The following is a 23,312-nucleotide window of genomic DNA, read 5'->3' on the forward strand; positions in this document are numbered from 1 at the left end:
GCATGTCTTTGGACTGTGGGGGAAACCGGAGCACCCGGAGGAAACCCACACGGACACGGGGAGAACATGCAAACTCCGCACAGAAAGGCCCTCGCCGGCCCCGGGGCTCGAACCCAGGACCTTCTTGCTGTGAGGCGACAGCGCTAACCACTACACCACCGTGCCGCCCAAAATCTAAATTTGAATATTATTTTAAATTTGCATCATAAAATCTGAATTTGAATTTTGAACTGAAATTGAATTCTACAAAATAGCAAACTAATGTCACAGGTACACCCCAGCACTGCCACAGTTCTGTTTCCTGAAATTAAGGAAAGAAATGATGAACCAGAGAAATGTGTCTTGTGTCTAATTAAATGCCTCCAAGTGCTCTTCAGTTAGTAATCCACATAAAAGGATCATCGCCACCTTGGCTTCCTCCCAAAAAACCTGCAACCAGCAACCCTTACCCCATGCATAATAAAACAGAAAAACAAACCAAAGCATCTTTCAAAATGTATACTGTACTGAATATACCGGACACACAAGAAACCTTAATTACATATGCAACTGTAGTTTTAAAAAGCCGAGATAATGGCCAGTGGTGGTGAGAATGATCTGGATACATGTGAATCAATACCAAGAACTTTCAGCAAAGTCAAAAAATGATGGCTGGCAAAGTAGTTTCAATACGTGTAGTCTACTATTCACACTCAGAGGTGGGATAATCTCTCTCTTGGGCTTACATGGTGTCTGTTATAAACATCAGCTCACATCAGGATTATTCCTTAGAGATATGCTGCAAAAGTCAGTCTCTGCACCAGATCTGCAAACATTTCATTTAGAAATATTCTCATTTCTCTTTTTTTTTTAACTTTGGTAAAATTGGATCTGTGAGGAATTTGTGGTGATATCTGTAAATATCTTTATTGTTCCATTTTTTCATATTATGTCAGTTTTTAATGATAGCACAGTTGAGGTTTTGCTTGTACATCAGCAAATATTCCAGGTTGCAATGACAGAGGGACGAATAGCTAAAGTTAGTTTTGGAATGTTAATGTCTCTGTTCTTTATCTATGTGAATGCCATCATGGTCTACACTCTTTGGAGTAAGCCTGTTTTTAAAGAGACTCCACGCTACATTCTGTTCAGCCATATGCTTTTGTATGCAAGCAGCGTGTACACTACTAAGATTGGCTGCAATGTTACCAAGACATTTCTGGCCAAGCTCAAAGAGTTGGCTAAATGGAGTGACAAAGACTACAGTGAGGTGCTGGGGGAGGTGATGTCTCAGATTGGTGAAGATGTTGAAACTATGCAACCCTGAGCTGAAAGCTCTCCTCCCATACCCACCACTCCCCCTATCTTGACACAGTCACCTCGGGCCCCTGAGCAGCAGCCCCTCATCTCATTCTTAGATAAACCACTAAGCGATAATGGCTTAGGTGCCAATGACCCTCCCCTACTCACTAATGAGAGGAGGTTACCATCCCTTTCAGAAAGTGATATGAACCCACCTGAAGTTTAGAAAGTCATGGTTGAGCATGTCGTGCGGAGACAGGATGCTGTCCCTCAAGTGCAAGCCCTAGTGAGACTCCGTTCCTTCTCTGGAAAGGCTCCCAGACCTAATAATAAAACCAATTATGACACTTGGCGCTCACACATTGAGCTGCTTCAAACTGATCCCAGCATGTCCCCACTCCAGATATCCAGGAAGATCCTTGAGAGCTTGCTCCCACCAGCAGCTGATGTTGTCAGAGGGCTACGGCCTGAGTCACTCCCTTCAGCCTATCTTCAGCTATTAGACTTGGCTTTTGGTATGGTGGAAGAGGGGGAAGAACTTTTTGCCCAATTCTTGAACACCCTCCAGGATCTGGGTGAGAAACCTTCTACTTACCTTCACCGGCTGCGGGTGGCACTGAACCTGGCAACAAAAAGAGGTGGGGTCGCACCAGAAGTAGTAGATAAACGTCTCCTTAAACAGTTCTGTAGGGGGTGTTGGGACAATGTTCTGCTCTCCACTCTGCAACTTGAATGAAGGAAAGACCTCCCACCATCGTTTCCAGAGCTCCTGCTGATGTTGCACACAGAGGAAGACAGGCAGCAAGCAAAAGCTAGCCGTATGAAAAAACACATTGGTGGCACAAAGCAGCGAGTCCAGATCCAGTCTCAGGAGGCGTGTGCCTCTGCAGAACTAAACCAGAACCCAGGGGTGAGTCACAGTGCCATGGAGGATCTTAAGAAGGAGGTTGCTAGCCTGCAGAGACCATTAGCCTCTTTCACAATTCAGAGGAAGAAGGGGACTAAAAGAAATGGAGCTGCAGAAAAATCCCAGGGTCAAATATCAGACACAGGCAATGTTAATACAATCATGCAGAGCCAGATAACAATGAAGCAGACAAACAGACCTCGGCCCTGGTACTGCTTCAACTGTGGGGAGAATGGGCACATTTCCCCGACATGCACTGAAGCTGCAAACCCTGCCTTAGTGGCTGAAAAGAAAAAAAAACAGTTAGAGGAGAAACGGCGTATATGGGAGACAAGGAACAGCCCCAACCCACATTTAAATGCCTAACAGTTCCTGTTGTGGGACAAACAGGGGCTGAGGAGAACCAACGTCCCTCAGACATAAATGCCAAGAACAAAGTTCGAGTATGTGCCAGTCTAGAACAATCAGTAAGAAGCCACCCATTCAAACTCCCGAGTGGGTTGGTTGGTACCAATAGTACAGCCTGCATACACATAGGAGGCGAAGAAGTCAACTGCCTCCTTGACACAGGCTCACAGGTAACAACCATACCCCAGTCATTCTACAGACAACATCTTTCAGAGCAAGAAATTAAGCCGCTGTTTGACCTCTTAGAGGTAGAGGGAGCAGCGGGGCAGTCTGTCCCCTATTTGGGCTATGTAGAGTTGGCTGTAACTTTCCCAGAAGAGTTTGTTGGGACATCAGTTGATATAAACACACTTGCCCTGGTCGTACCTGACTTTGAAACCAACACAGAGCCCCTTGTGCTTGTAGGCACTAATACCCTTGATGTGCTCTATGACCTCTGTTCCAGAGCTGGAATGACGCATCAGCCCATCTCTCATGGCTACAGGGCAGTCCTTAAAATACTTGAGGTGAGACACAAGCAGGCAAACAACACTGAGCCCCACGGTGTAGCAAGGCTACAGGGAAGGAGATCCCAAATTGTTCCAGCTGGTGAGACTATTGTGTTGGAAGGAGTTGTACCGGTGAACAGGTTCCAGAATGAGAGGTCCGTTCTCCTCGAACATCCATCTTTACCCTCCTTACTGGGTGGTCTGTTTGTGAAAGCTGCATGATCGATCTCCCCCAACAGCAACCCTATAGGCTACCAGTCATGATCTGCAATGAGTGTGACCATGACATTGCCATTCCTGCAAGGTGCACAATAGCACAAATCTCTACTTACCAGACCATCTTGTTAAGGGAGCATAGTATGGCCAAGTCACCTGAGCCATCCCAATGGCCACCAGAGACAGAGCCCTCCCAAAAGCCTACTCTAGACTTTAACTTCGGTGATTCCCCAGTCCCACTTTAGTGGAGAGAATGCATCACTCGGCAGCTCAACAACATGCCCGATGTGTTTGCACAACACGACCTGGATTTTGGCTGAACTGATAAAGTAGCACACCATATAAAGCTCTCAGATGAAACTCCTTTCAAACTGTGCCCTCGACCGATCCACCCGCAAGACACTGAGGCGGTTCAGAGGCATATCAAAGAGCTTCTTGATGCAGGCGTTATTAGGGAATCTGAGTCACCCTTCTCGTCACCAATTGTGGTGGTCAGGAAAAAGAATGGCCAGGTCAGATTGTGCATTGATTACAGGCGCCTGAACTTCCAGACCATAAAGGATGCGTACAACCTTCCTAAGCTGGAGGACACCTTCTCAGCACTCAATGGTGCACAGTGGTTTTCTGTTCTCGATTTAAAGTCAGGGTACTATCAGATAGAAGTTGCAGAGGCAGACAAGCCCAAGACTGCTTTTGTGTGCCCTCTTGGATTCTGGGAGTTCAACCGGATGCCTCCAAGGGGTGACGAATGCTCCAAGCACATTCCAAAGATTAATGGAGAAGTGCATGGGTGACCTGCACCTGAAGGATGTGTTGGTCTTTCTCGACGACTTGTGTTCTCCCGAACCCTGGAGGAACACGAGGAGAAGTTGATGAAGGTACTCTCCTGTCTCAAAGAGTTTGGTCTGAAACTGTCCCCAGAAACATGTGTCTTCTTTCAGACATCGGTCTGTTACCTCGGCCATGTAGTGTCCAGGAGTGGAGTACAAACCGATCCAGAGAAGATCACTGCCCTTAAGACTTGGCTGATTCCCCGGAACCTGCGAGAATTAAGATCTTTCCTTGGGTTTGCCAGGTACTACAGGAGATTTGTTAAGGGTTATTCCAGCATTGTGAAGCCCCTCCACGATCTAACCTCAGGATACCCACCTTCTCAGAAGAGGGCGAAAATGAAACAGAAATTAGATCAGTACCATAACCCAATGGAGACCTTTGGGGAGCGATGGTCCCCTGCTTGCCAGCAAGCATTTGAGACAGTCATCAATAAACTAACTACTGCACCTGTGCTAGGTTTCGTGGACCCACAGAAGTCTTATGTGCTCCAAACTGACGCTAGCACCACCGGGCTTGCTGCCGTCCTATATCATGAGCAGGAGGGTCAGGTCCGAATTATTGGCTATGCGAGCAGAGGGTTGTCGCACAGTGAAAGTCGGTACCCAGTGCATAAACTGGAATTCTTAGCACTGAAGTGGTCAGTCATGGAGAAGTTCAGTGATTATCTATATGGTAACCAGTTCACCATTGTTACCGATAGCAACTCACTGACCTACATACTGACCTCAGCGAACCTGGATGCCACGAGCTATAGATGGTTGGCGGCACTATCCACCTTCTCATTTAAACTCCTCTATCGTCCAGGAAAGCAAAATCATAATGCGGATGGACTATCCCACAGGCCACATGGGGCGCTGTCAGATGATCCTAAATCTCAAAAAGAGATGGAACGCATACAACAGTTCACCCAAGATCACCTTTCTGATCCAAAGAACTTCGATGCGGTAGATCAGGCTGTTGTGAAGGCAATCTGCGAAAGACAGCTCATCTACAGTGTCAGTCCTGCAGTTGGAGGGGAGGGAGACACAGACAGTGTTGCTTTAGTTGAGACCTTTGCCATCTCTGCCAGTGCTGTGCCCAACACCTATGGGCAAGAAGATCATTTGGGAGGACTGCCAACTGTCCCCCATTTAACTGAGGCAGAACTGGCAGATAAACAAAGAGCCGATCAGTGTATTAAACCCGTCATCTGTCAGATTGAGCATGGGGACACACCACCCCCCACTTTACGGAATCAACTTCCTGACCTCCCACTCCTGCTGCGAGAGCTAAATCACCTGGAGCTCTTGAATAATGTCTTGTACAGACGTTGTCAGGAAGTTTCCAAAACAACTTACCAACTGGTACTGCCAGCTGAGCTACGGGATGTAGTTCTGACCAGCCTGCATGACCATATGGGTCACATGGGAGTGGACCGTACAATGGACCTTGTGAGGACCAGATTTTATTGGCCAAGGATGGGTGTGGATGTGGAGAGGAAGGTGAGGACATGTGGCAGGTGTGTGCAGAGGAAGACACCACCTGAGAGGGCGGCACCGTTGGTCAACATTAACACCACTAGACCCCTTGAACTCCTTTGCATGGATTTCCTCTCCCTTGAACCGGATAAAAGTGGGACCAAAGACATCCTTGTGATCACGGATCACTTTACCAAATTCGCGGTTGCCATTCCTACACCTAATCAAAAGGCCCGCAGAGTGGCAAAGTGTCTGTGGGAGAGCTTCATGGTGCACTATGGTATGCCAGAAAAGCTACATAGTGACCAGGGGCCAGATTTCGAATCCCGCAATATAAAAGAGCTCTGTCAAGTAGTGGGTACTCAAGATCAGGACCACCCCGTACCATCCCAGGGGCAACCCTGTCAAGCGATTTAATCACACCTTGCTAGACATGCTAGGCACCCTTCAGAACCAAGAGAAGTCTCGCTGGCGGGATTTTGTGAAGCCCCTGGTCCACGCTTATAATTGCACCAGGAATGACGTGACAGGTTTTTCACCATACGAACTAATGTTTGGGCATCAGCCTCGCCTGCCCGTCGATCTGGCATTTGGACTGCCAGTGCATAGCAGCCAACACACATCACATTCTGAGTATGTGCAAAACCTTAGATCACGACTCGAGGGAAGCTATAAAATAGCCATGGATAACGCTGCAAAGGTAGCACACAAGAACAAAACACGGTTTGACAGGCGCGTGACTGCTTCAGACTTGGAGGTTGGAGACCGAGTACTGATAAGGAACGTCTGCATCCGGGGGAAGCACAAGATTTCAGACAGATGGGAGTCAGTTGTCCATGTAGTGGTGAGCAGAGCAGGTACCCTTCCTGTTTATACAGTTAAACCAGAAAACAAGGACAGTCCTTTAAGGACATTACATAGAGACTTGCTCCTCCCATGTGGATACTTATCTACAGAGGAAAGAGGAAAGTGTGTGCAGCAACCTGTAAAACGCAGACCAGTGACTCGTGCAAACCCTGCTGTAGATTCCGATCACTCCTCTGAGGAGGACGACTATGAGCTCATCCCCGTCTGCTGGTTCAGCCCACCCCCAGAGGCTCAGGTCCCAGCAATCCATGAGAGCCCAGTACCGCCTGATCCACATGTGTCTAATGAGCAAGATACACAGCATGCTGAACCTACAGGTGCATGTCCTGTTGAGGGCTCAGTAGATGCTCAGAATGTCGATTGCGCTGCTGAGATTGACAAAACACCGGATATGCCTGATAGTACACAAGACAGTCCCTTGACGCTTAACGAACCTACCAGCCATCAGGGTGATGCAGACAACCTACCTTCTGGAGGAATGACTAACCGAACAAATACCTGAAACAGACCAAAATGAAAGTGACTTACCTGAAAGTGTGTGCCCTGGAGAGAAAGAAAACTTACCTGATGGTGTTGATGATATCCAGAATGAACAGCTTCCCGTGTCCTCTGACATGTCAGAGAGTGAAGAAGAGAAAGGGGAGAATGAGTTGGATGGAATGGAAACAGAGTCTAAAGGGGAGATAGAGAGACAAACAGGAGTAGATACCTCCCTCAGGAGATCGGAGAGGAATTGTCAACCGCCAAGGCGGCTTGAGTATCCTGAACTTGGAAAGCCCTTGGTCACTGTGGTTAAGTCGTTCTTTCATGGGCTGACCACAGCACTAGCCAATGCCTTGAGTGAAGTTGAAAAGTCCCTATATCCTCCTGCCCAGCTCCCTCAGACACAACATGTTTGATCACTGCCATGTACAGGGACGTACATGAGTTCAGGAGGGGAGAGTGTAGCCCAGGCTTTGATTTAAGGCCTTCTAAATATTAAAAATATCCCTTTAAAATAATTTCCATAGAAGAGTAAACAATTCACTTTTTATTTTGAAATCTCATCTCATCTCATTATCTCTAGCCGCTTTATCCTTCTACAGGGACGCAGGCAAGCTGGAGCCTATCCCAGCTGACTACGGGCGAAAGGCGGGGTACACCCTGGACAAGTCGCCAGGTCATCACAGGGCTGACACATAGACACAGACAACCATTCACACTCACATTCACACCTACGGTCAATTTTAGAGTCACCAGTTAACCTAACCTTCATGTCTTTGGACTGTGGGGGAAACCGGAGCACCCGGAGGAAACCCACGCGGACACGGGGAGAACATGCAAACTCCGCACAGAAAGGCCCTCGCCGGCCCCGGGGCTCGAACCCAGGACCTTCTTGCTGTGAGGCGACAGCGCTAACCACTACACCACCGTGCCGCCCTTATTTTGAAATAAACAAATAAATAACTCATGAAGATTTATTTTATGTACAAGAAATAAGTAGATTTTGTATTAAGGAATAAATAATGGGTAAAAGTGTTTAAAAAACAATAATAATAACAACATTTTGAGTGATGTCAATCGGTGAACTCCACTGAGGCCAGGTGACTAAGTTACCTTCCGGTTTCCGGTCAAAAAAAAAAAAAAAACTTCCGGAGTGCGAGCGTCTGGCACTAGCTGCATCGGAGAGGTGACGTGTCGTCTACTGGAGCAGCGTGAGCGACCGAGAGAATCACTGTGACCGAAAGGGAATTTCGCGGGTCTGCGGGGCAAATGCTATTAAGCTCGCATGCGCATTGACTCAGCGGTCAGGTTTTTTTGTGGGAATCATCTGAACGGGAGGATGTAGTCACATCCATCCATCCTCTGCTACTAATACCACCTGAGTGGGAGGACGCAGCCGCGTCCAATCATCTTTTGGAATCCTTGTCCACGGACTGTGGGGTAGGGCAAACTAACTGGTGATACACCGACAGTGATTTGAGAAAAAAAAAGGGCCCCAACGATATAAACTGACTTCAGGGAAAAGAGGGGTATTGTTTTGCCGGCCTTTGTTATCTTTATCTTGTTATTTTTGTTATTTTTCTTACATTGTGCTGCAACACATTGTTACACAGCTGGTCTGTGAGTTTTCCATTATAAGTTGCCATATATTCTAAATATATTGTGTCTGTGTCATTATTGATATTCAGAGTATTGGGTCTTAAGAATTTGGTGTCTTCTGATCCTGGTCTAGTGATTATTATTGATCATTACCTACCTGTGCTCTATTGTTACATATAACAAAAAGGGTTACACTTTTCAATTACTTGATTCACCTCTTTGTCACATCTTTGTTGTATATTTTTAGTGTGGCCTATCTCAGGTTAGTCATGGCTGCTTGTGCTTTTTTAGTTTTAGGTACAACTTTTCGTAATGCACCTTTAAACCTGGCTCTGATGTAACTAGAGCGTTATGTGGCCATAAGCTTTCCTCTAAGACATGGTGAAATAGCCACTCAGAAAAGAACTTGTATTGCCATTGGAATTATTTGGTTTATGGGTTTCATAAACTATATAGTTGACTTGTTTTACAGTGCACTGACAGATCCTAAATTTTTAACATCACAAATATTTTGCACAAGAGAAAGGCTCTTCATAAAGCAGTGGCAAGTAGAAGTCCATCAGGGCTTTAATGTATTTTACTTTGTGTCAGTGTCTATGATTGTCCTTTGCACTTATATCAGTATTTTGATCACAACCAGGTCCATTTCTTCCAATAAAGACTCTGCTGTGAAAGCCCACAAAACCATGTTGCTGCATTTCATTCAGCTGGGCCTGTGCCTTACTTCTTTTCTTTTTATCATTATAGAGTGAGCGGCAGCAATGGCCAGCAGCAACAGCAGCCTCTTCATGGACCTGTGTTATCTAAACTACGTGGTTGTGCTGCTCTTGCCACGCTGCCTAAGTCCACTCATCTATGGACTGAGAGACGATGCTGTACGACCCTTATTCAGGCAAATGTTTGACTACTGTCAATGTACACTGAACTAAGGACATTTTTTCAGATGCTTAAGGATATTTAAACCTTTTCAATGTTTTCAGGAACTCAAAGAAAATCTATTATGAATGGTTATACACAGTTACCTTGTAACTCAGAATTCCTATTTTTGGAGTAAAACACAGCTCCGTCCACTTATCCATGTTTGCATGAAGCTGAAACCAAATGATATATTCTCAGAGGGGACTGACCACTGTGTTATCAGGTCTGATGGTAAAACTGTGTAATGTTTTGTGTAAAAATTAAATCCTGTTATTTGTACATGTTTGAACAGGGCCTAATAGTCTTTAATGCACATGTTTTAACTATACTCTGCTGGCCATTTCACACAAATTAAGTAAAAAAAAAAGTGGTCATTAAATATATGGTAGATTATACATAAAGTTTAGTAATGAATACTAAAGAAAGCCTCATTAAATGATGCTGATAGAAAGTGTTTAGGGTTAATGTGTTCACCAATATCCATTACTCCTCTCCTGAAAAATTTTCAAGTCTGTTCTTATTTAATTTAAAACTCATACAAGCAGCACATGGGGTTACTTGGTTTAAAATTACAATAGCCTGTTTGACAATGTTAGGTATTCTTGTAAGTCTTGTCGAAAACATTTATTTAGTCAAGTCTTTTGTTAAAAGCCTTTTTTAAATCAAGGAGCAGATCTGGAGTGTTCTGGGGCACAGAGTGTTTTGGTAAACTGGGATATTTGGATGCCAGTTATCTTGCGTTTGGATGCTGTTACAAATGCCAGTGTGCACTAATGTCAGTTAACTGCCTACTACCTGAACATTATTGTAGTAGGTTCTGGTAAGTCTGCATATTACAGATGTAGTCAATCATCTACTGGATATACCATTTGACTACTATTTATCTAGGCTAAACATGTACTGAGTATTCGGACACACTACGCATTACGCAATGTAGAATGAGAGTTATCATACTAGCTGAATGGAATATATACTGATATACCATTCAACGCCAACCAATATTATTTAAACATGGACTGAGTATTCTGACACACTACGGATTATGACATGCTGCTTTATATGTATTACCTAGTATGGTAGAGTGGCAGCGGTGGCGTGGCGTGGCCAAGCACCGGTCTGTGACAGGAGGGCAGAGTCAGGGAAGGTAAGTGGCAGAATCACTACACCTGTTGTCGATTAACCTGTGTTTGTGTGTGTCTTCCCAGTGACCGCGCCCTATTTAAAGAGGGAGAGCAGAGAGCAGAGGAGCTCATCCCGAACCAGACGCCGGTTGTGTGTTGATGTATGTCTGAGTGGGAAATTTGTTCACTGAAAAGTGTGGCAATAAAAGCCCTATTTGCAAACCTGATCTCTGTCCTGCTGTCCTCTGTGCTCCACCCCTTCGTTAGAACTGTTACAGTGGTGCCGAAACCCGGGAGCTGGAGCACAGCAGCCTAACAGCCCCATGGAGTCCTCCCCGTTCACTGAACTGGTCCACGCCCTCACCACGGCCCAGCAAAGCCAGCAACAGGCGCTACTCACCCTCCGAAAGGAGCAAGAACAGCGGTTCGAGGCCCTGGTGTTGGCCCAACAAGAAGATCGACAGGCATTCCATCACCTCCTCGCATCAGCAGGGTCCACCAACGCTCCCACCGCGGGCCCGTTCCCCCTCACCCTAACAAGGATGGGCCCGCAGGACGACCCCGAGGCATTCATCACGCTCTTTGAGCAAGTCGCGGAGACCTCGGGGTGGCCGATGGAGCGGCGCGCCTCCTCCCCCTGCTAACGGGAGAGGCACAGCTGGCCACGCTACAGCTCCCCGCCGACCGCCGGCTGGCCTACGCGGACCTTCGCCGGGCCATCCTCCAGCATGTGGGGCACACCCCTGAACAGCAGCGTCAGTGCTTCTGTGCTTTGCGCTTGGAGGAAGTCAGCTGTCCGTTCGCGTTCGGCCAGCAACTCCGGGACGCCTGCTGGCGGTGGTTGAGGGCCAACAACCACGATGCTGAGGGGATCATTGACCAGGTGGTGCTGGAGCAATTCATCGCACGCTTGCCAGCGGGAACCGCAGAGTGGGCCCAGTGCCACCGCCCGGCGTCGCTGGATCAGGCAGTCAAGCTGGCGGAGGACCATATGGCGGCTGTCCCGGCGGCAGGAGAGCAGACAGCCTCTTCTCTTCTCTCCTCTTCTCTCTCTCTCCCTCTCCTCCTGTGTCTCGTCCTCGCCCCATTCCCCCACCGCGGAGGGGGGCCAGCGCCAGTGCCAGCCCGCTGCACCCACAGTACCCTGTTTATCCCTTCTGTGTCTGTCTCTCCCCCCCTCAGGTGAGTGAGCCCCAGAACACCGGTGCGGAGAGGAAGCCTGGGCCAGTTTGCTGGCGCTGCGGGGAGCCGGGCCACCTCCAACAATAGTGCACGGTCATGGAGGTGGGCGCGATGGTTCAGATCCCCGATGCGTCAGGAGCCGCCCTCGATCGGGCCGGAGCGTATCGCATACCGGTGAGTATTCAAGGGGATACATATCAGGCGTTGGTGGATTCTGGTTGTAATCAGACTTCAATTTACCAAAGCCTGGTGCAAAACGAGGCATTGGGGGGAGCACAGGGGGTGAAGGTGTTGTGTGTGCACGGGGACGTTCACAGCTACCCTTTGGTGTCGGTCCACATTTTTTTCCCGAGGGGAAAAATTTATAGTGAAGGCGGTGGTTAATCCTCACCTTACCCACTCTTTAATTTTGGGGACTGATTGGCCGGGATTTCGGGATTTAATGACATGCTTAGTAAAGAGTGGGTCCTGCCATTTAACAGGGGGAGGTCCCAGTGTCGCTTTGGCGGGAGCAGCTGTCACAGAGCCATCTACATCATCTTCGCGTCAGAGTGAGGAGCCGCTGGCCCCTCCTCTCTCTATTGGGGAATCCCTCACAGATTTCCCATTAGAGCAATTGCTAGATGAGACTCTGCGACACGCGTTTGACCAAGTGAGAGTAATCGATGGTCAAACGCTCCAGCCGAACGCCACCCGGTCCTTCCCGTACTTCGCGATTATGAAGGCTAGGTTATACCGAGTGACGCAGGACACTCAAACTAAAGAGCAAGTCACGCAACTTTTAATTCCAAAGAGCCGCCGGGAATTGGTATTCCAGGCGGCTCACTTTAATCCCATGGCTGGACACTTGGGGCAGGATAAGACACTAGCCCAAATAATGGCCCGATTATATTGGCTGGAGATTCATGGCGATGTTCGTAGGTGGTGTACGGCGTGCCGCGAATGCCAGTTAGTAAATCCAGCGGCCATTCCAAAAGCGCCTTTGCTGCCCCCTACCATTAATCGAGACCCCATTCGAAAGGATTGGGATGGATCTCATCGGGCCATTAGATCGGTCATCCCGAGGGTACCACTTTATATTAGTTCTGGTGGACTATGCAATGCGATACTCGGAAGCAGTGCCTCTGCGCAATATCTCAGCACGCAGTATTGCAGAGGCACTCTTCCGCGTTACCGGGTATCTCCCGAGTTGGAATCCCGAAAGAGATTCTGACTGATCAAGGCACCACATTTATGTCACGGACACTGTGTGAACTGTATGGGTTATTGGGAATTAAGCCGATCCGCACCAGCGTTTATCACCCACAAACGGACGGTTTAGTGGAATGGTTCAATCGCACCCTCAAAAATATCATTAAAAAATTCGTAAGTGAGGACACACGTAATTGGGATAAGTGGCTCGAGCCCTTGTTGTTTTCAGTGCGAGAGGTCCCCCAAGCCTCCATGGGGTTCTCCCCGTTCGAATTATTATATGGGCGTAAGCCGCACGGCATTCTAGATGTGCTGCGGGAAAATTGGGAGGAGGGACCTTCACAAAGTAAGAGCAAAATTCAATACGTTATGGACCTGCACGCAAAACTCCACACGCTCACCCACCTAACCCAGGAGAATTTGCGGCAGGCCCAAGAACGGCAAGCCCGCCTGTACAACAAGGGTACGCGCCTTAGGGAGTTCACACCGGGAGATAAGGTACTCGTACTGTTGCCCACATCGAGCTCCAAATTGATCGCCAAGTGGCAAGGACCCTTTGAGGTCACACGGTGAGTCGGGGACATCGACTACGAGGTGAGGTGAACGGACAGGGGTGGGGTGCTACAGATTTACCACCTCAATCTGCTTAAACTCTGGAATGAGGAGGTCCCTGTGTCGGTGGTTCTGGAGAAGGCAGAGCTGGGGCCGGAGGTTCAAAAAGGGGCATTGGCATCACGTACCTCTCCGGTCCCCTGTGGAGACCACCTCTCCCCGACCCAACTCACGGAGGTCGCCCAGTTGCAGACCGAGTTTTTGGATGTGTTCTCACCCCTGCCCGGTCGCACTAACCTCATAGAGCACCACATAGAGACGCCCCCGGGGGTGGTAGTGCGTAGCCGCCCTTACAGGCTACCCAAACACAAAAAAAAGGTGGTTCGGGAAGAACTTGAGACCATGCTCGAAATGGGCATCGTTGAGGCGTCCCACAGTGACTGGAGCAGCCCGGTGGTCTTGGTACCCAAAGCCGACGGGTCGGTCCGGTTCTGTGTGGACTATAGAAAAGTCAACACGGTGTCTAAATTCGATGCGTACCCAATGCCTCGTATTGATGAGCTGCTCGATCGACTCGGCTCGACTCGACTCACTTTTATTTGACACTGGATTTGACGAAGGCAGATCCCCTCGACTCCACTATCCCGAGAAAAAACGGGCTTTTCCACACCGTTTGGTTTACACCAATTCGTCACACTTCCGTTCGGGCTGTTTGGGGCGCCCGCTACGTTTCAGCGGCTGATGGACAGGGTCCTCCGCCCCCACGCCACCTATGCGGCCGCCTACCTTGATGACATTATCATCTACAGTCATGACTGGCCGAGGCATATCGAACATCTGAGGGCCGTCCTTAGGTTGCTGAGGCGAGCGGGTCTCACAGCCAACCCGAAGAAGTGTGTGATTGGGCGGGTGGAAGTACGGTATCTGGGCTTCCACTTGGGCAACGGGCAGGTGCGGCCCCAAATTAACAAGACCGCAGCAATTGCGGCCTGCCCGAGGCCCAAGACCAAAAAGGGGGTGAGACAGTTCCTGGGGCTGGCTGGCTATTATCGGAGGTTTATACCTAATTATTCGGACGTCACCAGCCCGCTGACTGATCTGACTAAAAAGGGGGCACCAGATCCGGTCCAGTGGACGGAGCAATGCCAGCGGGCTTTTTCTGAGGTAAAGGCCGCACTGTGTGGGGAGCCACTTTTACACTCCCCTGACTTTTCTCTCCCCTTTATATTACAGACCAATGCATCGGACAGAGGGCTGGGGGCGGTTTTGTCCCAGGAGGTGAAGGGGGAGGACCGCCCAGTCCTATACATCAGCAGGAAGCTGTCGGTGCATGAGGGGCGCTACAGCACCATAGAAAAAGAGTGTCTGGCAATCAAGTGGGCGGTCCTCGCCCTCCGTTACTACCTGCTGGGGTACCCTTTCACCCTCTGTTCGGACCACGCGCCCCTCCAGTGGCTCCACCGCATGAAGGATGCCAACGTGCGGATCACCCGTTGGTATCTGGCACTCCAACCCTTTAATTTCAAGGTGGTCCACAGGCCGGGGGCGCAGATGGTCGTGGCGGACTTCTTCTCCCGTCAAGGGGGGGGGGGGGAGTCGGCTGCAGGGGGTATGTGGCAGCGGGGGCGTGGCTAAGCGCCGGTCTGTGACAGGAGGGCGGAGTCAGGGAAGGTAAGTGGCAGAATCACTACACCTGTTGTCGATTAACCTGTGTTTGTGTGTGTCTTCCCAGTGACCGCGCCCTATTTAAAGAGGGAGAGCAGAGGAGTTCATCCCGAACCAGACGCCGGTTGTGTGTTGATGCATGTCTGAGTGGGAAATTTGTTCACTGAAAAGTGTGGCAATAAAAGCTGTATTTGCAAACCTGATCTCTGTCCTGCCGTCCTCTGTGCTCCACCCCTTTGTTAGAACTGTTGCAGGTAGTATGAGTATTTGGAAGCAGCCAATGTGTGGAAAACACGGGACATAAATGATTCAGTGATATTACCATCAAACTACTGATATCTACAGTTAGGTCCATATATATTTGGACATTGACACAAATTTTGTTTTTTTACCTGTTTACTGAAACATATTCAAATTGTAGTTATATAATGGACATGGACATAAAGTCCAGACTTTCAGCTTTCATTTGAGGGTATCCACATTAAAATTGGATGAAGGGTTTAGGAGTTTCAGCTCCTTAACATGTGCCACCCTGTTTTTAAAGGGACCAAAAGTAATTGGACAATTGACTTAAAGGCTATTTCATGGGCAGGTGTGGGAAATTCCTTCATTATGTCATTCTCAATTAAGCAGATAAAAGGCCTGGAGTTGATTTGAGGTGTGGTGCTTGCATTTGGAAGATTTTGCTGTGAAGAAAACATGCGGTAAAAGGAGCTCTCCATGCAGGTGAAACAAGCCATCCTTAAGCTGCGAAAACAGAAAAAACCCATCTGAGAAATTGCTACAATATTAGGAGTGGCAAAATCTACAGTTTGGTACATCCTGAGAAAGAAAGAAAGCACTGGTGAACTCATCAATGCAAAAAGACCTGGACACTCACAGAAGACAACATTAGTGGATGATCGCAGAATAATTTCCATAGTGAAGAGAAACCCCTTCACAACAGCCAATCAAGTGAACAACACTCTCCAGGAAGTAGGCGTATCAATATCCAAATCTACCATAAAGAGCAGACTGCATGAAAGTAAATACAGAGGGTTCACGGCACAGTGCAAGCCACTCATAAGCCTCAAGAATAAAAAGGCTAGATTGGACTTTGCTAAAACACATCTAAAAAAGCCAGCACAGTTCTGGAAGAACATTCTTTGGACAGATGAAACCAAGATCAACCTCTACCAGAATGATGGAAAGAAAAAAGTATGGCGAAGGCATGGTACAGCTCATGATCCAAAGCATACCACATCATCTGTAAAACACGGCGGAGGCAGTGTGATGGCTTGGGCATGCATGACTGCCAGTGGCACTGGGTCACTAGTGTTTATTGATTTGACACAGGACAGAAGCATCTGGATGAATTCTGAGGTAGGGGAGAGTGGGGTAAGATGAGCCACTTTTTACATTTTTCATCATAACTACATGTTAAAGCCATTTTTGCTTCCAGTCTACACACCATACCAAATTTCAAAGTGTACTGTTACTATCTGAGCAAAACATAATTGATAAGCTCTTATGGTTAGAGTGATATTACCTCTTGAAAAAAAAATGTCAAGTGGCTCAACTTACCCCATGCACGGGGTAAGATGAGCCACTGTGTGGGGTAAATTGAGCCAACACAAAACATGTTAGGTTAACAAGTAAACAACTTTTATTATTAGAAATGCAATCAATGAATCAAGTCAAGTCAATCAAGTGGGGGATAGGGCCGTTGCATAGAGAAGGGGAGATGAAGAGAGAGGTGATAGAACGAGATGGGATAGGGAGGGATAGATAGATGGACAGAGAGAGATATATGCGTAGATAGATAGAAAGAGGGATGATTAGAGAGGGAATGAGAGATATACTATATTATAGAAATTACTAAAACAGTAGAACAGTGCCAAAAGAATCTTATTTCTTTCAGTAGGTTAAAAAATTGCTAAAACATGCAGCAATCATTCCATCAATCATTCAATCATTTCATCATTATTCAATGTTCCAAGCGTTCAAATGGCAAGGGAACACCATTTGCCTCTCCCTCCGTGCTGTCCCCCCAACAGTAAAGGGGCAGGGCAATTTTTTCACAATATCCTGTCTTGACAGGACAGCCTCATCTTTCTCTTTGAAGACAAAGGTTGGCTTTCTTGCAGAGCCATGGCATGACCGGCTTCTTTTGAGAAATCTTGCCTCTATTTCGAAGACATCCAATTTGATTATCTGGCCAATGAAGAAATGCACTTTCTTCTTCCCCGTGTATTTGTGTATTTTGCCACAACATAATCCCCCACATCTAACAACTGGTCTTCCTCATCTGATGTCATATTATATATATATATATATATATATATATATATATATATATATATATATATATATATATATATATATATGTTGTTGTCATATATGACCAGTAAATGTGAAAACTTAAGTGTCATCCATATAGGGTAAGCTCAGCCACCAATGAGGTAAGTTGAGCCAGTGGCTCAACTTGCCCCACATCTAATGGCTCATCTTACCCCATGGCCACCATTTTGTAGAAAAATGCTAATAAAGGGGATTAGGCTAATCAAAATTATTTTTATTAGCATTCATATCATAGCTTAGAAAGCCACTAACTTAACCCTAATGTGTCTAAATATTATTCTACTTTTGTCTTCTCTAAATCATCTTCACTGTGGACAAACATGGAATTGACTTAGAAAGCACAAAAACACATTTTTATAAATATGTCCCTCACCTAGTTTGACATGTGGTGCTCCTCTCCACAAGTGTAAGTAAATGGTCCCGGCCCCCTTTGAATGTGGTCACATGGTCACATTTGTTTACTGTTTCTTAGAAACAGGGGGTGGCTCATCTTACCCCCTGGCTCATCTTACCCCGCTCTCCCCTATTCAGAGACATACTATGTGCTCAAATCCAGCCAAATAATAATCTGCATTTCATAATACAGATGGACAATGACCCAAAACATAAAGCCAAAGCAACCCAGGAGTTTATTAAAGCAAAGAAGTGGAATATTCTTGAATGGCCAAGTCAGTCACCTGATCTCAACCCAATTGAGCATGCATTTCACTTGTTAAAGACTAAACTTCAGACAGAAAGGCCCACAAACAAACAGCAACTGAAAACCACTGCAGTAAAGGCCTGGCAGAGCATTAAAAAGGAGGAAACACTGCGTCTGGTGATGTCCATGAGTTCAAGACTTCAGGCAGTCATTGCCAACAAAGGGTTTTCAACCAAGTATTAGAAATGAACATTTTATTTACAATTATTTAATTTGTCCAATTACTTTTGAGCCCCTAAAATGAAGGGATTGTGTTTAAAAAATGCTTTTAGTTCCTCAAATTTTTATCCAATCATTTTGTTCAACCCACTGAATTAAAGCTGAAAGTCTGAACTTCAACTGCATCTGAATTGTTTTGTTCAAAATTCATTGTGGTAATGTACAGAACCAAAATGAGAAAAATGTTGCCTCTGTCCAAATATTTATGGACCTAAATATATTACGTTCATTATGTCTTCTTCTTAAATCAAAATAATGAGTTTTTCTTTTGTTTCAGACATGTAAAAGCTTTTTACTTTTACCTGACATGTTTCGACGGTGTAACTTCCGTGTTCATCAGAGGTGACCCTCTGATGAAGACGGAAGTTACACCGTCGAAACATGTCAGGTAAAAGTAAAAAGCTTTTACATGTCTGAAACAAAAGAAAAACTCATTATTTTGATTTATGGACCTAACTGTATATAAACCGATCATGCATACTGCTCCACATTAGTCAGTACATAAGTAATGTGTGTGGATAATCACAAAATGGAGTTAGATTCTTGCCATTCAGGTTGTCTGTGTTTATGTGTCAGCCCTGTGATGACCTGGCAACTTGTCCAGGGTGTACCCCGCCTTTTGCCCGTAGTCAGCTGGGATAGGCTCCAGCTTGCCTGCGACCCTGTAGAACAGGATAAAGCAGCTAGAGATAATGAGATGAGACAATAGCAAACTGTCACAGGTACACCCCAGCAATGCCACAGTTACAGTATGTTTCCTGTAATTAAGACAAGAAATGATGAGAGAAATGTGGCTTGTGTCTAATTAAATGCCACCCCAATTGCTCTGCAGTTTGTAGGCCTGAGAAAGAGATTCACCTATCTCATTGACTTTCCCCCCAAAAAGCTAGACAAAATGCAGTCATTAACTCTTGCCTCATGTAGAACAAAACAGAAAATCAAACAAAACCATCTTTCAAAATATATACTATGCTGTATAACCAGTATACACAAGAAATGCTAATTGCATGCATAATTGTGCTTTTAAAAAGCCCAGATAATGGCCAGGGGTGGTGAGTAATGTGAAGAATGTGACTGAATGTGAAGAACTTTCAGCAAAGTAAAAAAAAAAAAAAAAAGTGTTGGCTGACAAAATATTTTCAATACATGAGATCTACTATTTACACTCAGAAGTGTGATGACATCTCTCTTGGGCTTGCACGGTGTCCATTATAAACATCCGCTCACATCAGTATCATTCCATTGAGCTAGGCTGCGAAAGTGAGGCTCTGCACCAGAGGTAACTGATGTAAGATCTGCATCAGATGTGCAAACATTTCATTGCAGATTCTCATTTCTTTTTTTACTTTTAAAAATCTGATCTGTGAGGAAGTGGTGGTGATTTGCAGAGATTAATCCTGTATTGTTAGTGATATCTGTAAATAGTTCATTGTTCTTTTTTTTCATATTATGTCAGTTATTAATGACAGCACAAATGAGGTTTTGCTTATACATGAGCAAATACTCCAGGTTGCACTGACTGAGGGACGAATATCAAAAGTTAGTTTAATAATGTTAATGTCTCTGTTCTTTTTCTATTTAAATTCCATCATGGTCTACACTCTTTGGAGTAAGCCTGTTTTTAAAGAGACTCCACGCTACATTCTGTTTAACCACATGCTTTTCAATGACTTGATTCAGCTCTTTGTTACATCTTTGTTGTTTATTTTTAGTGTGGCCTATCTCAGGTTAGTCATGGTTGCTTGTGCTTTTTTAGTTTTAGTTTCAGGTACAACTTTTCGTAATGCACCTTTAAACCTGGCTGTGATGTCATTAGAGCGTTATGTGGCCATATGCTTTCCTCTAAGACATGCTGAAATAGCCACTCAGAAAAGAACTTGTATTGCCATTGGAATTATTTGGTTTATGGGTTTCATAAACTATATAGTTGACTTGTTTTACAGTACACTGACAGAGCCTAAATTTTTAACATCACAAATATTTTGCACAAGAGAAAGGCTCTTCATAAAGCAGTGGCAAGTAGATGTCCATCAGGGCTTTAATGTATTTTACTTTGTGTCAGTGTCTATGATCATCCTTTTCACTTATATCAGCATTTTGATCACAACCAGGTCCATTTCCTCCAATAAAGACTCTGCTGTGAAAGCCCACAAAACCGTGCTGCTGCACCTCATTCAGCTGGGCCTGTGCCTTACTTCTTTTCTCTACAGTTTTGTTATAGAGCGAGCTGCAGCGATGGCCAGCAGCAACAGCAGCTTCTTCACGGACCTGCGTTATCTAAACTATGTGTTTGTGCTGCTCTTGCCACGTTGCCTAAGTCCACTCATCTATGGACTGAGAGACGATGCTGTACGACCCTTATTCATGTACTACTTTCGCTGTGCCAGAGGCAAACGCATGACTGCTGTCAATATACATTGAATTAAGGACATTTTTCAGAGGTTTAAGGATATTTAAACCTGTTCAATATTTTCAGGAACTCATGGAGAATATATATTATGAATATATATATATATATATATATATATATATATATATATATATATATATATATATATATATATATATATTCAATATATATATTCCTTGTAACTCAGCTTTCTTGTTGCTGGAGTCAAACACAGTTCCAACCACTTATGCATGTTTGCATAAGGCTGAAACCAAGTTATATATTTTCACTCAGAAGGGACTGACCACTATTTTATCATGTCTAATGGTAAAACTGTGTAATGCTTCAAATGTTTAAGTAAATCATGTCATTTATACATCTTTGAACAGGGCCTAATTGTCTTTAATGCAAATGTTTGACTATATCCTGCTGACCACTTAACATAAGTTAAAAATATTTTAAAAAGAAAAAAATGTGGTCATTAAATATATGTAGATTATAATTAAGGTTTAGTAAGGTTTATTATGATAGAAAACCCAATAAAATGATGCTGATAGATAGTGTTATAGGCTAAATGTGTTCACTAATATCCAGTTTTCCTCTCCTGAAAAATTTTCAAGTTTGTGCTCTTTTAATTTAAATCTCAGACAAGCAGCATATGGGGTTACTATGTTTACATTTAGAATAGACGTTTTGACAATGTAGGGTATTCTTTTAAGTCTCGGCTGAAAACACGTTTGTTTAATCAAGCCTTTTGTTGATAGCTTTTTATGAGGTAAAGGAGCAGATCTGGAGGGCTCTTGGGCAGAGTGCTTTGGTAAACTGGGATGTTTGGATGCCATTTGTCTCACATTTGGATGCTGTTCCAAATACCCAGTATGCACTAACATCAATTAACTACCTACTACCTGACCATTACTATAGTATGTTCTGGTAAGTCTGCATACTACGCTTGTAGTAGATCAACTGTTCTGTGTACCATTCAACTACTCTATATATGATTAAAAATGTACTGAGTATTCGGGCACACTACAGATTATGGCATGCTGCTTTTTATGAATTACACAGTACAGTAGTATGAGTATTTGCATGTAGCTAATGTGTGAAAAACACTGGATGTAAATGATTCAGTGAAATTGTAGTTGACCTACTGACGGCTACATAATTTGAATATTAATACCGTCTCACTGTAAAGTGACTTGCAGCAAATTTAAAAGAAGAAAACATTGGCCGATTTAGCTGGAAATTGTAACATATTATCCATTATATATGGTCTTGCACATTTCACATCTCATGGAGGTTCCCTCGCAGTAGCATCCCATTAAGTACAGTCAAGAGGGAATACACGGCACCTGTTACTTTACCGTTATGGAACACTGAGTGGAGATGAAAATTTATTATCTTTCTTTTGTTGTTTTTACCTGAGACATGACTATGTTTTGATTTTTTTATGTGAAAGGGGCGAAGGACAAAAAAGTCTATGTTCCATGTCACTTTTCTTGTTTCAACTGTCTTTCCATCTACAGTGTCAAATTGAACAGATACTTTCACTGTGCTGATATCTGCACTTTTTAAAAAAAAATATTTTCCTCCAGGAATTAGTTTGTTAGATTTTATCTTACCATATTGCAAGAAGGCATGGATACACTTGGAAATTAAGTGATTGACAGTCTTGCCTGGAAGAGACAGGCTGAGTACCTGGATCATGCTCTGTCTGTTCATTACATGGACTCTAGCTGCAGATAGCACCAGAAAGTCCTTAATATCCAAACTCTGGCTCCAAATTTGACAACATGGCAAATAAATTTTGGTTTCATTTCGATAGAACGGAAGGTCATAGAGCCATGCAGGTCATGTTTTTTTTTTTGTCAGTCATTTAAACAATCATACAAAATGAAAAAAAAAAACTTAAGTATCCAATGCTTGTTTTGCAAACAAAAGGGTTTACACAAACACACGTATCGTGGCTGGTTTTTCTACACGTTTGAGAAGCTGCCATAGTTTTTCTGGAGATAGTGACTGTCATAATTGTTTCTGTTTTTTCAGTAATCCCTAACAGCAACCATTTTTTGGGTTGTATATACATCACAGCTACACATCTCAAAAAAGTTGGTACAGGGGCAATAAGAGGCTGGAAAAGTTAAAGGTACAAAAAAGGAACAGCTGGAGGACCAAATTGCAACTCATTAGGTCAATTGGCAATAGGTCATTAACATGACTGGGTATAAAAAGAGCATCTTGGAGTAGCAGCGGCTCTCAGAAGTAAAGATGGGAAGAGTATCACCAATCCCCCTAATTCTGCGCCGACAAATAGTGGAGCAATATCAGAAAGGAGTTTGACAGTGTAAAATTGCAAAGAGTTTGAACATATCATCATCTACAGTGCATAATATCATCAAAAGATTCAGAGAATCTGGAAGAATCTCTGTGCGTAAGGGTCAAGGCCGGAAAACCATACCAGGTGCCTGTGATCTTCGGGCCCTTAGACGGCACTG

At 44.9% G+C, this 23,312-nt stretch overlaps 1 protein-coding gene and 1 pseudogene across 1 annotated transcript; both read left to right on the top strand.

Moving 5' to 3' along the window:
* Nucleotides 1-928: 928 nt before the first annotated feature.
* LOC132894794 (odorant receptor 131-2-like) lies at nucleotides 929-9,469 on the top strand (annotated as a pseudogene).
* Nucleotides 9,470-19,877: 10,408 nt separating this feature from the next.
* LOC132894983 (odorant receptor 131-2-like) lies at nucleotides 19,878-20,849 on the top strand. The gene has a single exon (XM_060935132.1). The coding sequence runs from the start codon at nucleotides 19,878-19,880 to the stop codon at nucleotides 20,847-20,849; it is 972 nt and encodes a 323-aa protein (XP_060791115.1).
* The last annotated feature ends 2,463 nt before the right edge of the window (nucleotides 20,850-23,312 follow it).

Source organism: Neoarius graeffei, chromosome 12 (assembly GCF_027579695.1).
Source record: "Neoarius graeffei isolate fNeoGra1 chromosome 12, fNeoGra1.pri, whole genome shotgun sequence".
Classification (NCBI taxonomy): domain Eukaryota; kingdom Metazoa; phylum Chordata; class Actinopteri; order Siluriformes; family Ariidae; genus Neoarius; species Neoarius graeffei.

Excerpts from the sequence above, each read along its gene's own strand:
- LOC132894983 (XM_060935132.1), top strand. The coding sequence starts at position 19,878 with ATGTCAGTTATTAATGACAGCACAAATGAGGTTTTGCTTATACATGAG.